This window comes from Peromyscus eremicus, chromosome 1 (genome assembly GCF_949786415.1).
Source record: "Peromyscus eremicus chromosome 1, PerEre_H2_v1, whole genome shotgun sequence".
NCBI lineage: Eukaryota > Metazoa > Chordata > Mammalia > Rodentia > Cricetidae > Peromyscus > Peromyscus eremicus.
In genome coordinates, this window is record NC_081416.1 from 155,149,883 (window position 1) to 155,166,011 (window position 16,129).

General features: G+C 46.1%; 1 protein-coding gene across 4 annotated transcripts in view; it reads right to left on the minus strand.

Annotated features, from left to right (window-relative positions):
- Positions 1 to 9,377: 9,377 nt before the first annotated feature.
- Positions 9,378 to 16,129, minus strand: part of Cep89 (centrosomal protein 89) — a 56,275-nt gene continuing 49,523 nt past the window's right edge. For 2 of the 4 annotated variants that reach the window (XM_059274896.1, XM_059274887.1), the window contains exon 19: positions 9,378 to 9,748. In XM_059274896.1, the coding sequence (XP_059130879.1) occupies positions 9,508 to 9,748 (241 nt within the window). In that variant the 3' untranslated portion in view covers positions 9,378 to 9,507. Of the gene's footprint in view, positions 9,749 to 10,277; positions 10,424 to 12,508; positions 12,760 to 16,129 lie in introns of those variants that run through there. The other 2 variants (XR_009381668.1, XM_059274903.1) reach the window with 2 other exon arrangements.

Below are 16,129 nucleotides of genomic sequence, written 5' to 3' on the forward strand. Positions count from 1 at the left end.
AAGTCAAGCCAACCTGGGATACATAGAAAGACTGTCAGAAAAAAAAGAAAAGAAAGAAAGAAAAAGGAAGCTAACTAATATAAAACAAAAATTGAAATATACTTAAATGTACTAATGAAGGGAGGGTTTGCCGCGGTAAACCGGCTCAAGGTTCAGCTAGGTGATGGTGGTCCCCTCCCTAAATCTCTCTAAATCCCTTCTCTACCTAAGGCAGGACAGCAGTGGGCCTTCTCATCGCCAGGGCCTTACCTTACCTTAACGATGCTTGCTCAGCTGACCACCGCCCAGCCTGCAACTGCAGGGCTGAACCCCAGGAAGGGCCATGGCTCGTGCCCAGGCATGGAGGAAGCCAGAAGGTACAGAGGTCAACAAAGGTAATTATTAAACACCCACCTCCGCCCCTCTTCCCTTCCTTCTGAGCAGCACCGCACACAAAGGGGGGCAAACAAGCTCGCCTTCTCCCAGGAAGGTTCTAGTTTTGTTTACCAGTGCCCAGGTCATTTTTGTAAAAAATGGGTTCCTCCAGATCAACTGCTTCCTGTGAGGAGCACTCTCTGCAGGAAGGGAGACCGCTCCTCTCCCTGGGGAATCGTGACAGACAAACTCTATCTCACCGGGCTCGATCTGGAGAGGTCAGGGCACTCACCTTACTGCTGAGTCCTAACTTCCTTGTTGTTTTTCTTCCTCAGCCAGGAATTTCCTTCAGGGAGTCCTGGGGCCCCAGAGGGAGCAGGCAGGAGGGTGGGTGAGGCCTTCCCATCGAAGGGATGCGGGGCTCACCCAGGGGCCTCCATTTTAACCGGGACTCTAGCCAAGGGCCCTCAGATTCCCATCATGTGCTGTTCAAGGAACTCAAGACTTGGTCACGGGACCATAGAGATGAAAAAAGGAACACAAAGATGGCGTCTGTTCCATCTTTACTTCCCCCAGTGGGGAAACTGAGACCCAGAGAGAGCCATTAACAGGAGGCTCAAGGGTCCAGGTCCTGTACCTCAGATCTGGAGGCTTGGCTGTGGCATTAGTGCCAAAGCTGCTGCAGAGACCTTATCAGAAGGTTGGGAGCCAGCAAGGGGTCCTCTATCTCCAGCCCCAAAGTGCCTCATTTAAATGTAACAGCATCCCCAAGGGTGGGATGGGACCAAAGGGCAGGGCAGGAGTCCATAGGGTGAAGGGCGGAATTTTCAGTCCTTTCTTTTTTTTTTTTTTTTTTTTTTTTTTTTTTTTTTTTTTTTTGGTTTTTCGAGACAGGGTTTCTCTGTGTAGCTTTGCGCCTTTCCTGGATCTCACTTGGTAGTCCAGGCTGGCCTCGAACTCACAGAGATCCGCCTGGCTCTGCCTCCCGAGTGCTGGGATTAAAGGCGTGCACCACCACCGCCTGGCTTTCAGTCCTTTCTTAAGCCCTTCTGGAGAGCAAGGAATGCTAATTGTCCCAGAGCCAGGGAATTGACTGAGTTCAGGGTCCTTTTGTTTGTTTGTTTTTATGTTTTTTTTTTCCTGTTTTAAATGCTGGGAATTTAAACACCCCAAGCCCCTCCCTTGATGCAATTATCTTCACCCTCCCTGTGAGCCTGCCCTTGGAGTTCAAAGTGTAGCAGTTGAACTTTTCTTCCTTTTCTGAGCCCTTCTCTGGACACCAGCTGAAATCTGTCTGCTTGCTAGACACTCTACTTGTCACCGTCTCTGAAGACAGCCCCTCTATGTCATCCCACGCTCCCCCAGTGCATCGAATCTCAGACTTTTACGTCTGAGCCTGCCTACTTTCCCATTTCTTTTGTGTATAAACTTGAACCTGCATGCCAGTGAGTGTGAGGCCAGAGGTCAACCTCAACCTTGGGGCAGGGGGTTGTGAGGGTGTGTGCTATGCACATGTGAGGAGGTCAAAGGATCACTTTTGGCTCAGCAGGGAAGGGCACTTGCTACCAAGCCTGACAACCTGAGTTCGATCCCTGGGACCCCACTTTGTTGTTGTTGGGGTTTTTTGTTTTGTTTGTTTTTTTGAGACAGGGTCTCTTGCTGGTCTGGTGCTGTGGATGAGGCTGGGACAGCTGGCCGCATCCCCAGGATCCACCTGCTCTCTGCTTCCCCAGCCCCGTCGCACTTGAAGGCAAAGCAGCTTTGGCTTAGCATAACTTTCTCTCCTCTCAACCCCTTGAAAAATGTGTTTGGTTAGAGCCTCCAGCTCACTCCTGCACAGTCTCCCCATTTCTGTCTCTCTGTCTTTCTCTCCAAATCCCACCCACTCAGAGAGTCTCTGAACAGAGGGAAGGCACCAAAAAGTCCAGTTCTGCATTCTTGGCGGCTACTGCAGCTTCTCCCCTGAAGTTAGCAGCCACCCAAGTCCCCACCTAAGCGCTCAGCTTTTGACCATACTTGGCACAAACCCAGCGTGTGGCAGACACGTCATCACCCCCCACTACAACCTATAAAATCTCCCTGCTTTAGTTCGGGAGTTTCTGCAATTTCTCTGTCCTCAATCTCTGGGACCAGAGAACTCACTGGGAATTGATCTCCCATAAACCTGTTGTTATACTTTTTCAATTCATCTTGACCTGGCTTACTGTGTCAGTGGAGAAACTTATTATAGGTGTGTGGGAGGAGGGGTCCCAAACAGCTTGGCTACACGGCTGCCATGACAGGCTCACTGGCAGGCAACACCTAGATCCAGGAAAAGCCATAAGCTGACCCCACCCAGGGATCCACCCAAGGATGGGCCAGCATCTAAGGAGAAGAACCTAGATAAAAGATCGCCAGATGTCCCTGAGCCTAGCACACACCTATTTCCCTTTTACCAAATATCCCTTGACAAATGTCAGCCAATCAGAGTCCTGAACGCTGGAAATCCCCTCACCCCAACCTCTGCTATGATAAAAACCCTACCCCGCCCATGCTCGAGGCTCTCTGCTCTCACTGCTACTTGGGACAGACAGAGAGTCCAAGCTCAAGCTTGAATGAAGGCTCTTTGCTTTTACATATGGGATTTGGTCTCCATGCTGGTCTTTTAGGGGTCCCTGAAATCTGGGCATAACAGGGCAGGCAGAAAATCTATCACTAAGGGTATTAAAAAAAAGGACTCTGTCACCACTGTTATGAATTATTGCGTGGGGGGACCCCCAAGGGTATCCCACGTGTGCAGGGAAATATGCCAAGCAGATGCATCAGTGGGCTGGGCAGGTGCAGCAGTGGGCTTGGCAGGTGCAGCAGCAGGCATGTGCAGTAGTGGGCAGGTGCATCAGTGGGCTGGGCAGGTGCAGCAGTGGGCAGGTGCAGCAGTGGGCTGGGCAGGTGCAGCAGTGGGCTGGGCAGGTGCAGCAGTGGGCTGGGCAGATGCAGCATCGGGCTGGGCAGATGCACACCATGCAGGCATGGCCATGGCGGTTTATGTAATTCGCATGTAATTCACAACCTAGACGCTGCATCCACGTGAAGAGTTTATTATAATAGAGAGATGAAGAGAAAGATAGGGAAGAGAGACAGAGAGAAAAGAGAGAGAGGTCAAGGGTGCACACCTTGTGGGAGGAAAAACAGAAGCGGGGGAGGGGAGGAGTTTTCCTTAGAATGAGCCTTTTACCTCAGGACACAGGGCAAAGCCAAGGGGTGGGATTTCAAGGGGTGGATCAGAATATTAACAACCACCTCTCTTGGGGGCACCAGACCTGTTTGCCTGACCAATGCTCTGTGCAGAGTGCTGGTCTGTAGGCACTGGGTCCCTGGAGACCAATGTCAGAGGCCAGCAGGGAGCCTGTCCACGGTCTTGGGGTCATCCTTAAGCATTCCTGAGCATCACACTTCCTAGCACGACTTATTTGTGTCTGCAAAGTACAACAGAATGGTCCCTGGGTCAACACTGCTGCCAATGGGCTGGGGTCTTTTCTGTTCATTTTAAAAATGAGGAATCTTGACACATTGCCCAGGCTGGACCCCAGACTCTGAGCTTATGCAATCCTCTTGCCTTTGCTCAACAGCCAAGATCACGGGTGGCGTGGAGCCAGACCGCCCTGAAATCCCCTCCGACTCACTCAGTCTCTGTGCACAATTTGATTATGGATCTGAAATGTGAAGCTGCTTAACCTGGCCTGGTGGCATAGGCTTATAATCCCAGCTACTCAGAAGGCTGAGGCAGGAGGATTATGAGTTCCAGGCCTGCTTAGTGAGACCCTGTCTCAAAATGGAGAGTAATATAAAGGCAGGGATGTAGTTCAGTAGTAGAGCACTCTTCTAACATGTGCAAGGCCCCATGGGTCAATCCCTAGCTCCAGAATGTGTATAGGGGTCCCCTTGAGGACCTGTGAGGGTGTCAGGGGCGCCACACTGAACTGGAGGGATGTCCAGGGCCTTACAGAGTGCTGGGATTGCTGCATCTGAATATAAAGGTCCTTTGTCAAGGTTGTTTTGGTCAAAGGCAAGCCTCTTTCTTTTCTCACTTTATCTCTTTCTCTCAAGACAGGCACATGAGCCCAGGCTAGTGTGGAATGCAAATCCCTGTGCCTCAGACTTGATTGCCAGTGCTCATTATAGGTGTATGCACCACACATGGTAAGCACCTTCTCCCTCTCGTGTGTGTGTGTGTGTGTGTGTGTGTGTGTGTGTGTGTGTCCTGTGTGCATATGTGTCTGTGTGTGCCAGATAGGGTTTCCTGTAGCTCAAGCTGGCCTGTCCCTCCCAAATACTGGGATTATTTATTTATTTATTTATTTATTTATTTATTTATTTATTTATTTATGTTTTCCGAGACAGGGTTTCTCTGTGTAGCCCTGGCTGTCCTGGAACTTGCTCTGTAGACCAGGCTGGTCTCAAACTCAAGATCTGTCTGCCTCACCCTCCTGAGTGCTGGGATTAAAGGTATGCACCACCATCACCTGGCCTGAAATTATTGTTTTTTATTTATTCATTTATTTTTTATGTGTATTCGTGTTTTGCCTGTGTGTGTATGTCTGTGTAAGGGTGTCAGGAACTGTAGTTACAGACAGTTATAAGCCACCATGTGGGTGCTGGGAATTGAACCCAGATCCTCTGGAAGAGTAGCCAGTGCTCTTAACCTCTGAGCCATCTCTCCAGCCCCGTGAGAATATTTTTTGATGCCAGTTTTCAATCTACTTCCACCCTATAGTGTAGTTAACCAAATACGGGGGTTATCTCACTGGAAATCATATGGATTTGATTTTTAAAAACATAAACATTCCCAATTTTTTTTCAAGACCTTGAATAACTGGTTGACACTGCACTTCTTGGAGGTCAGTTTCCTGCTGCAGCTAATCACCCAGGCAGCAGCTCTCAACCTGGAGATCAAAGGACCCTTTCACAGGGCTCACTTAAGACTGAGACACCACTCCTGTCTCCAGGCAGGTATGCCACATGCAGAGATGCCACAGAGATGTACCCAGCATGATGACATCATCACACCAACCCCATCACATACACCCCAAACAAATATAGGTATATGTGACAGGGTTGGCCACATAATGTATGTCTTAGGGTTTCTATTGTTGTGAAGAGACATCATGACCGCAGCAACTCTTATAAAGGTGTGGGAGACCAGCTCCCACATTTTTATGACAGGAAACTCTTGAAGAGAGAGGGATAAGAGCTTGAGGTAGAAATATAGAGGTAGAAGGATAGAGGGGAGAGAAACAGATAGAAACACAGGATAGCCTCGGGAGGGCCTGGATCTTTATCCACTGGCCCCTTCTGTCTCATCTAAAGGGCTTTTTATAGGAATGCCAAGGGGTGGAGCAAAGACCTCCCCCTAGAACAGCCAAGTGCAAACCCTTCCAATCACCTAGTAATCATACATGTGGTCAAGGAATCCTCTAATGCAGCCCTGCTGGGTAAAGCAAGTTCAGATCTCACTAGGAAACCTTGTAGGCCTCCACATACAGAAAAACATTCAGTTGGGGTGGCTCACTTACAGTTTCAGAGGTTTAGTCCCTTATCAACAGGGCAGCATGCAGACAGACACGGTGCTGAAGAAGGAACTAAGAGTTCCACATCTTCATCCAAAGGCAGCAGGAAGTGAACTGAGTGTCACACTGAATGAAGTTTGAGCATAGGTAACCTAAGCCCACCCCACAGTGACACACTTCCTCCAAAAGGCCACACCCACTCCAACAAGGCCACACCTCCTAATAGTGCCACGCCCTTTGTGGCCATTTTCTTTCCAAACCCCACAATGTACTTATGTGAACCAGTCACACATATGTAAAGAACAGCTACTGTGTTGAAAGCAACAGTATTGGAGGTAAAACAACACACCATGAATTATAATTACTGGGCAAAGGTAAAATCATGTACGGTAAAATCAACTACTACAAAAAATCTGCACCATGGAGTTTAGTTCTTTTTATATTCAGCTGTGGTTGATGTGAATACTTCCCCCTTGTGATAGGAACAGGTATATTATATTTTAAAAAAAACCAACACAGAGAATGGTTAATCATAGGAAACTTTAATGAAGTGTATTGACTGAACTATGCCATGTACCATCTTTTGTATTATTAAAGCTATTATTATATATTATTTTCATTAGAAAACCATCCCTTGACAATGGATCATGTAGAGAAAAATGTTAAGAAAAGAAAACAGCCGGGCAGTGGTGGCGCATGCCTTTAATCCCAGCACTCGGAGGCAGAGGCAGGCGGATCTCTGTGAGTTCGAGACCAGCCTGGTCTACAGAGCTAGTCCAGAACAGGCTCCAAAACTACACAGAGAAACCCTGTCTCAAAAAACCAAAAAAAAAAAAAAAAAAAAAAGAAAGAAAAGAAAACATAGTGAGGATTTTTTACTGTATGGTTTTACCTCAATAATTACAGCAGAATTGAGAAAATGCAATGTGTTATTTGTTGTGAGGTTCTACCGGCCAAATCTATGAAGCTGAACAAACTAAAACACCATTTATGTTGTTGCTGTTTTCGAGACAGGGTTTCTCTGTGTAGTTTTGGTGCCTGTCCTGGATCTCTCTCTGTAGATCAGGCTGGCCTCGAACTCACAGAGATCCACCTGCCTCAGCCTCCAGAGTGCTGGGATTAAAGGTGTGCACCACCACCACCAGGCTTTAAAATGACATTTTGATAGCAAGCATCTGAGATTTGCTGGCAAGGAAACCAACTACTTTAGAAGCAATGCTGATGGACTAAGAAAGCCAGACACTGGTGGCCAGTGTGAGAGCCAAAGTTACAGTTTAAGTTTTAGTTACTATGACTAAGAGATCCATGAAACAAAAATGCCTCTGATCTGCAAGCCCCTTGCCCAAGGACAGACAGTTCTTGAAATGATGGAGGCCACTGTTTATGGGAGATAACAATCCACATGCTTTCACTCCCCCTAAACAAGTCTGTTTGACCGATCTGCACCGGATGTGTGAGCAGAGGTTCACAGGATGGAGTATGTCAGGATGTATGCTTGCCCCTGATTGGACCTGATGGGAAATGCAATGGATTATGGGTTTTCCTTCTCAAGTCACTACAAACTGTGATTCTGGACCATTTCCTGGGAAGCTGGGTCTGGACCTGGCCAGAGCCCATCTACCTGGCCAGTATTTAATTAAAGTTTGCTTCAAACTTGGCTTTGAACTGTGGTAGTGGTCTTATTCTTTATTGGTGGGATTAACAGCTGATACCAGAAACAGAATGTAGCAGCTGTTGAAGCTTCATATTTGGTGGCATTCAGAATTGTCAGAGCTATGAAACCTCACACCATTGCTAAGGATTTACTTTTGCCAGTGACCAAAGACGGTGTTCAAGTTATGATCAGACACAAGTTTGCCACGCAACTGATGCAGTTTAGTTTCCTTATCTAAGGACGTTGTCTGCAGAAGAATAGATGACGTGTCTGCGGACATTCTTGATCAGGTAATCCAGGAAATTAAATCTGTTCCACTTCCAGTACTTAGTATCCAGCTCGATGAATCTACAGACTTCGCAAACTGTTCACAGTTACTGGTTTAATGTGAAGTATATTTGATAAGGGCCATCACGTGGTCAGGCAGATGCTATCTTTGCTAAGGTCAAAGACAGGTCATATGACCTCACTGCTATCTTTACTAAGGGCAGCAAAAAGCCACTTCCTGTCAGTGGCTTGAGGACGGGCGGGGCTCCCGGCACTCTAGCCCGCTGGGCCGGGTGGAGGTACAGTCTCTACCTGGCATTTGTTCCTCCACAGCAGCTCATGTGGGTGGGACCTGCAGACATATGTGCTCCCCTCTGGGGCATCAGCAGAACCATATGCAGGCAACATCATAGTAAGATTTTAAAATTTCAGATTTTAACATTTAACATTTCAGCTGTGCAGTCCTTGCTGACTGCGAGAGAAATCGGCACTAACAGGAAATAGGCTGTACCATTTCTTTTTTAACTGAAGTGAGCAGCTACGATGTCACTTCTGATCCCCACACTCTTCGGCGTGGGTCACTGTGGAGACTGAGGCCATCTTCCCATCTTACATTAGTGCACCAGGACCCAGAAATGCCAGCATGGTTTCCTGTTCAGACGAGATCACAGGGATCAACGAACAAGGTCCTTGCCGGGGTCCCAGCTCCCGTCAGTGTCCTCTCCCAGCTGACCTCCACAAAATGCCCTGCTGATCCTGAGTGCTTGTCCCTGCTCCCAAGGGTCTTCAGAGCCAGGCACCCCAGCTCCTCCATGAAGAGCCCATGATCTTTCCTGTCCTGCAGGCTGTCTGCCCCGCTCTGTGCTGTAGGCTGTTTCCTATGACCCAGTAGGAAGCCGGGCAGCGTACAGGGACTGCACCACCTGTACCCACTCCCTGGTCCCGATGCGGTCCTGGGGATGTCTGGATGTATGGAGGAAGCCATTCTCTGGGTGGTGACAACAGCCGTGTTCCCGCTGACAAGCCACTGCTGGTCTGAGACTTGCTGTGCTGTCTTCCACTTGGGACAGGGGTGTAAAGTCCTTTGAGAAAACACCAGTTATCTGCTGGGTCACCTCCTAGGGAGATGCCACACAGTTTGAACCCCACCGAGTCTTTCTGCTGCTGTGTCTCCACCACTCGGCTCACAGGCAGCACATGACATCTCCATTTCTGCCAGGCCTTTCTTAGCTGCCCTGCTAGAAGCCTGGACACAATGGGCATTAGAGAGCCAGCCTCGGGGCAGTGTGAGCAGAGGCTGTGATCTCACTAGAAATGCAGCACATCTTTAAGAACAATGTGGAGAGGCGTGTGATGGGGCACTCCTGTAATCCCAGCACTCTGGAGGGTAAGGCATAGAGATCAAATGTTCAAGGCCTGCCTGGGCTGCACAGTGAGACCCTGTCTCAGAAAACAAGCCTCACCTGTGAGACCCCTGGGTTTAATACCTAACACTTAAAAATTAAAAAATTAAAAAAAAGGGAAAAACTAAAACCAAAGAGAAACATGGAAAAGCATTTGATGCCGGGCTGATTTATTTCCTTCTGGCTATGACACTCAGTGGCTTCCACAGGCTTGTCACACTGGCCCTCCTGTGGAGAGGAGCCACCCACCAGCTTGGAGGAAGTCCAGCTCAGAAGAGGAGGCCTATGCCACAGAGTCCCCCAGACCCTGGCGGGCAGTGGCAGGAGGAGGCTGCACATCACCGTAGCTGAAATCGTGGCCAACCAGCAGGTCCCCCTGAGTGATGCCACCAAGGCAAGTGTCCTCACGAGCTCTGGTGCGCTGTGCGCCTCCCCTCTCCAGGGTGGCCTGGAGAAGGCCTCGCATCCGGAGGTTTTCCTTGGCAGTGGACTCCAGAACCATTTCAAGCTCACCTTCCATTTCTCTGAAAAAAAGGAGGAGGTGGGTTGAAAACAGTGCAACGGGAAAGGAAGTCGGGGGCTGGGGGATAGCTCAGTTAGTCAAGGACCTGAGTTTGGACTTGGGCTTGCTCGTCCACTGGTCTAGCCAGCTGGAGAGCTCTGGTCTAATGAGAGCCTGTCTCAGAAACCAGGGGAGAGTGACTGTGGAAGACCCTGATGTCAACTTCTGGTCTCCACACACGTGTACGTGTTTGACCCCCCCCACACACACACACCTTTTTAAAAAGAAAAGAAATTCCAATAGCTCATATGAACCCTGAAGTAGTAAGACTTCCAGTGACAGGAGAGAGAATTTTGAAGGTTTCACCAAAATCACCACAAATTCAGTGAAGTAGAATTAAGGTGGAAAAGACCAACTCTTAGATACTGATCTCTTTAGTGATCTAACTCAAAGCTCGGCTTGTTCTGCATATTTACCAAGCATGACGTCACTTGCTACCTGGAACAGAATGACCTGGAGAATGAGCTGAAACAATGACCCGTTGTCCTTACCACCTGCTGACTGCACCACAGGCTCCTGTGAAGTCTTGCTTGTCTGCTCCACCTTGTGGTTTTAGAATATAAAATGAGGGTGCAAACTGGACCCCGGATCAAAGCCCTTCAGGAGCTGTCCTGGCTCTGGTCCCTGGTGACGTCTCCTGCAACAGCAGGTGAGGTGACAGACGTGCCAACCTCGCTGAGCTGACCTCACAGCATGTGTGCTTGAATACACAGCACACCGCAGCCACCAGTCTGTGCGGTTAGGTAATGCACACTATACTGCTAAGTTGCCATGTGCTGTTGGAGCTCATGGAGACGCTGCTTCCCATTTCAGAGCCACTATATTTGTCTCAAAGCGCCCTCCAAAGCCTCTAGTCTAGGGTGGGATGGCCTTTGACGATGTGACCAGGAGGGAAGAACCCAAGGTTATTTTATAAGCACTGTGCCCCTGAGAATAACTAGAAGGTGAGCCATTTCTAACCGATATGACTATATCAACCCCATGATACACAAGTGCCTGCCATGGGAAAGACAAGCCCTAGAGAGAAAGGTCATGAACTCCAGCTGGCTGCCTCAACTTCCCCAGCTGGTTTCTGCAGGATGTTGTAACATGCAGTTTGATGATGACATTTCTATTGTTGCTGTTTGTTCTTTTACTTGGAAGCCTCACTGGAGGGGACTCTGTTCTGCCCAGGACTCCAGCAGGCTGCCTTACTCAATTTCTGCAGCATGTTTGGAGAACCCAATTTAATATCTGTCTACATATGCACCTACTTGCTGTTGTGTGATATTTTCTTTTTTTTTTTTTAATTTATTTATTTATTATGTATACAGTGCACATATCCCTGCAGGCCAGAAGAGGGCACTAGATCTCATTACAGATGGTTGTTAGCCACCATGTGGTTGCTGGGAATTGAACTCAGGACCTTTGGAAGAGCAAGCAGTGCTCTTAACCTCTGAGCCATCTCTCCAGCCCTGTTGTGTGATATTTTGATTGTGCTCTGACAAATAAAGTTTTTGTGGAGTCAGGGCGGAGCTATCCACTAGCTGACCATGAAGGTTTGGAGGACTGTAGACAGAAGTGATAGGAACTGATAAGGCAGGGCAGAGACAGGATCTCAGCCCTTTTGGATAGAGGAATGGAAAAGGTAGGAAGCAACTGGCAGCTGCTCCCTGTTCTCTGATCTTTCAGGTTCTTCCCCAATATTTGACTCTTGATTTTTTTACTGATTAAGATTAATTAGATTAACTCTTCATCTGGTAACCAAGTTTTGGGGCACAAATTCACAAAACAGCTGCCTGCCTATGGCTTTGCAGCCACAGGCATGTGCCAGAGCTGCACACAGGAACTGCACCCACTGGAGTCACCACAGCGTTGGCTTTTCCTTTTCTTCCCAAAGCCTCTGAGCAAGTCTGGGGTTTTCACCACAAGTTCCAAATTCCATAGGCACCTGGGCTCCAAACACTGCTGAAGTTAGCCCCTCAGCACCGGCAGCTCTGCCCTCAGGCGGCTTCATGCTTTCGCTTTCTGCCGTCATGGCTGCTGCTTTCACATGTCTTCGTCGTGTCATGTGTCTCCCCCCCCCCCCCCATCAGCGGTGCAGACACCTGGCTCTTTGGCTCCTCTTCCCCAAGGGTTGTGGGCTTTCCCTGGACTCCCACCTCACTGCTGACAAGTGATCAGCAGCAGCTGTCCTCAGCCAGGCTGTGCACCGCCTGTGTTCTCCGCTCAGATGTGCTATGCAGAGACAGCCAGCCTCACACTTCACTGTCATCGTCAGCCGATTTGGTGAGAAAACTGGGAATTCTTAAAGGGGAATTAGTTAAAAAGAGAGAGAGAGAGTGAGCCTTTCCCACATTAAAAAATGAGAAACATGCTGGGCAGTGGTGGTCCACACCTTTAATTCCAGCACAGGAAGGCAGAGGCAGGTGGATCTCTGTGAGTTCAAGTTCAGCCTGGTCTACAGAGTGAGTTTCAGGACAGCCAGAACTACACAGAGAAATCCTGTCTCAAACCCTCTCCCTCCCAAAAAAAAGGGAAACACTATTGTGATGGAAGGAGTTAGGTCTCTGTATGATTCCACAATGGACGGTTTAAAAATGGAACAATTAAATGAGGAGATAATTAACTTAGCTGGGATTTATGTAATGTTAATTAAAAATATTATTGGTTTGGTAATTCTTGTTTTATCCATAATAAAAATTAGTTGATATGCGTGCCAAGACACAGGCCTTAGAAAAGGTTACTAAAGAAAATAATGCAATTTTAACGGATAAGTTGCAAGCCTTAGAAAAACATATTAAAACAGATACTAGAGATATTCAGACACAGACAGAGGAATTTAAAGGAGAATCAACCTCACCATTACATTATAAAATTAGAGAGCAACAGCCCAAGGTTATCAAAAAACCAACCTTAATATATCTAGTCACCTTATGGGAACAACCACCAAATGACAGGTATCCCCAAGGCTTGTAAGAGCTGACTGGATTCCTGCGGAAATGTAAGATTTGAGGAGATTTAAGGAAGCATGCATTCACTTTTGTGAAGTAGATGTTAAATTCATGGTCAACTAGTAACAGAATTGACCCACAAGACTGGAGAGAGTTGGTTACAGCAGTATTGGAACCTGGTCCTCAATTACAGTGGAGGAGATGGTAGAAAGATGAGACTAGGACCACTGAACAATGAAACAGGACTAGAGGTATTGAAATCTCCCAAGACCAACTTCTTGGAGAGGGGAATTATGCTGTTATACAAAAAACAGTCTCCATATGATGACCACACCCTGGATCTATGCTGTGCAGTAGCTTTGAATGCTTGGGACAGAACTGAAGGAAGTCAGAAAGAGAACTGAGTCATTTACTAAAGTTATACAGGGCCCAAAAGAAACCTTCACTGATTTCTTACAAAGATTGACTTCAGCTGTAGAATGATACCAAATCCAGAAGCTAGACAAATAATTGAATCTTTGGCTGTTGAAAATGCTAATTCACAATGCAAAAGGGTAATTAGGCCTTTAAAGGCAAGATCAGCACCCATAGAGGAATGGATCCAAGATACAGTCAATATTCAATCTTATAACCATGATGATGTTTGGATAGGAGGGGTGATTTCCAGAGGCTTGAAGAAAAATCAAAATGTCAGATGTTTTAATTATGGTAAACCAGGTCACCTAAAAAGGGATTGTAGGCAGGGCATTGCTAGAAACAATGTTTTTTTCTAGGAATAATCCAAACAGAAGGCCTTTTGGAGTGTGCAGAAGGTGCAGCAAAGGCACCAATGAATGCAGATCAACAAGGAACAAACAAGGTAACCCTTTACCACCAGGAAATGCCTTGGAGGACCTTTTACAGGGCCCCATGTCAAATTTGGTTCAGTCATTCCCTGTTACCATGGGGTAAACTCCTTCACAGAGCAATTAAATGACCTAATGCCTATTGTAAAAAACCATACTGCTCTGGATGATAGAACAGCTTTAGAAGATAAAACAAAAATTTCAGGAGAAACCATAAAGCAATTATAAAGATCAGATTCGAAAAAGAGAGACCTCTTGATTAGAAGAGGTGATAGTTCATCTAACAGTGTGACCATTCAATCTAAACTAACTTATAAAACTAACATATGCTTTTCATTTGATCAGCTATAACTTGCCAAAGTTAGGGTTGGGGCAGGGTTTTGTTTTTAATCTTTCCAGGAGAACGAAGACATCCAGCTAAGGAATCTAAAGACCACTGGACAAATGAGACATATGAAGAAAAAGGACAAATCATCCAGAGAAAATGTCCCAAAAGTGTAAATTTGCCTATTGGAATATCACATCTCCAACAGGATAAAATTTCATAAATCTTCCCAAATGTTTGCTTTTGCTCTTCTCTACAGACATTTAATGCAAATGGTCTTTTTGTAGTCCCAGTTCAATTAAAAAATTAAAACTGGATTTGGAGTAGGAGAATGGCTCTCTCCTTCTCTAAACTCAAGCATGTTTGTTAAAGGAAAACCCAAAATCTCTGTCTCATGTCAGAAGAGTCATCTGATATGAGAACAGAAGAAAATAAAAAATTAAGGGACTATTCTATTGACACTAATCTCATAATCTTTTGGTTTTATTTTGACTCTTTAAAACCTTTTCTTAAGGTATAAATATTACCTCAAAATTTATAAGATTAATATATACGTATATTTAAAACTTTTTGTCATAATATTAATTGTCATATAGAGTACTGATTCTAGAAAAAGTCTTTACCTTCTTGTACTTGATTTCGGGTTTGAGTCTCTATCAGGTTACTAGGAATTAAGTTTTTGTACTCTGGATGTACATAACAAATTATGTTCCTTTAACCTCTTTGAGGTCTGCTGCATATGACATTTAAAATGTTTAAGTTTTCTGCAGTGAACTATGACCATGCCTAACAGTGACCTTTGAAGTCTCTAAAAGGAGGATGGGGCCCCATCATTATCATCATCATTATGGGGCCCCATCCTCCTTTTATAATGATGATTCCGCCTGGATTGTGGTAATGCCATGAAGCTGACAAATACCACCCAAAAGATTGGCTTTGGACTACAAACTGCTCAGGGCAATTTCAAGGTGGCTAGTTGAGATGGTCCAGCCTCACGGGTTACTCTAGCCAGGACTTGACATAAGCCCTGAACTTTATACAGAGACTGGACAACAAATGATACAGCTAGCTCCCCCAGGACTTGAAAATTATCCCAATTTTTTTTTCAAGGTCCCCTAAAGATGTCATCACCCCCAGTCAGCAGGAAGTAATTTTAAGAACACAACACCCACACTCCCAAGAGGTGGGGTGGGTGGTTTGTTGTTGTTCAGTGGGTTATAGATATTTGTCAGTGTTTAGGGTGGTTGGTTACAAGTAGTTATTGGTAATGGTCAGGAAAAAAGCTGAACAAAGGAGATTAGATTCAGGGATCCTGTTCTGAAAAGAAAAAAGGGGGATATAGAAATGATAAGATAAAAAGATAGATTATTGGGCTGGAGAGATGGCTCAGAGGTTAAGAGCACTGGCTACTCTTCCAGAGGTCCTGAGTTCAATTCCCAGCAACCACATGATGGCTCACAACCATCTGTAATGAGATCTGGTGCCCTCTTCTGGCTTGCAGGCATACATGCAGGCAGAACACTGTATATACAATAAATAAATAAATTTTTAAAAAAAGATAGATTATTGAATCTACTTGTGAAGGCATTCCTGCTGAGCTGCACCTGGCCTGGCTCCAGAGTGAGCACCTAGCCCTAATCCATCTTTGTTTAGCAGACACCTTTTGATTCCCTCGTTGTCCTCTATGTGAATCCTTTGTGGGAGTTTCACAAGGATACAAAGGCCTATGCAAATCTTGATTCAGGAAACATGGAAAACCATGGTACCTGACAAATCAAGGAATCTGCACTTGACATTGTATTGTTGGGAGCTCCTTTTAGGTTGTTTTGAGCATATGGAAATTAACTGACTAAACTGTAATAGAGAGAATAAAAATGCCCAAGGCAAAGGGTTAGTGCTCAGTCCTTCCAGGCTGGACCCCCTGCAGCCATGAAAGGCTATATTCATTCTTAAGATGCCTCTGAATCTTAATTCCATGGATCCACGTGAACCCATACACCCGTGTTGCGACACACGGCAACATCTACTTTTAAACAAAAATACAAATTTAAGGTTATTTTTGTTAGAACATACTGTACTTACATTTCTACCCTTGTTTAAGGTATTGTACCTATACAGCTCATTTAACAATGTACTGTAAATTTCTAGTCCTTGAAAGTTATTATTACAAGCTATTTAGGATAATAAATGCAGGTTAGTAGTTAGTCACCTATTACAATCAAACTTACAGTCAGGCTAGG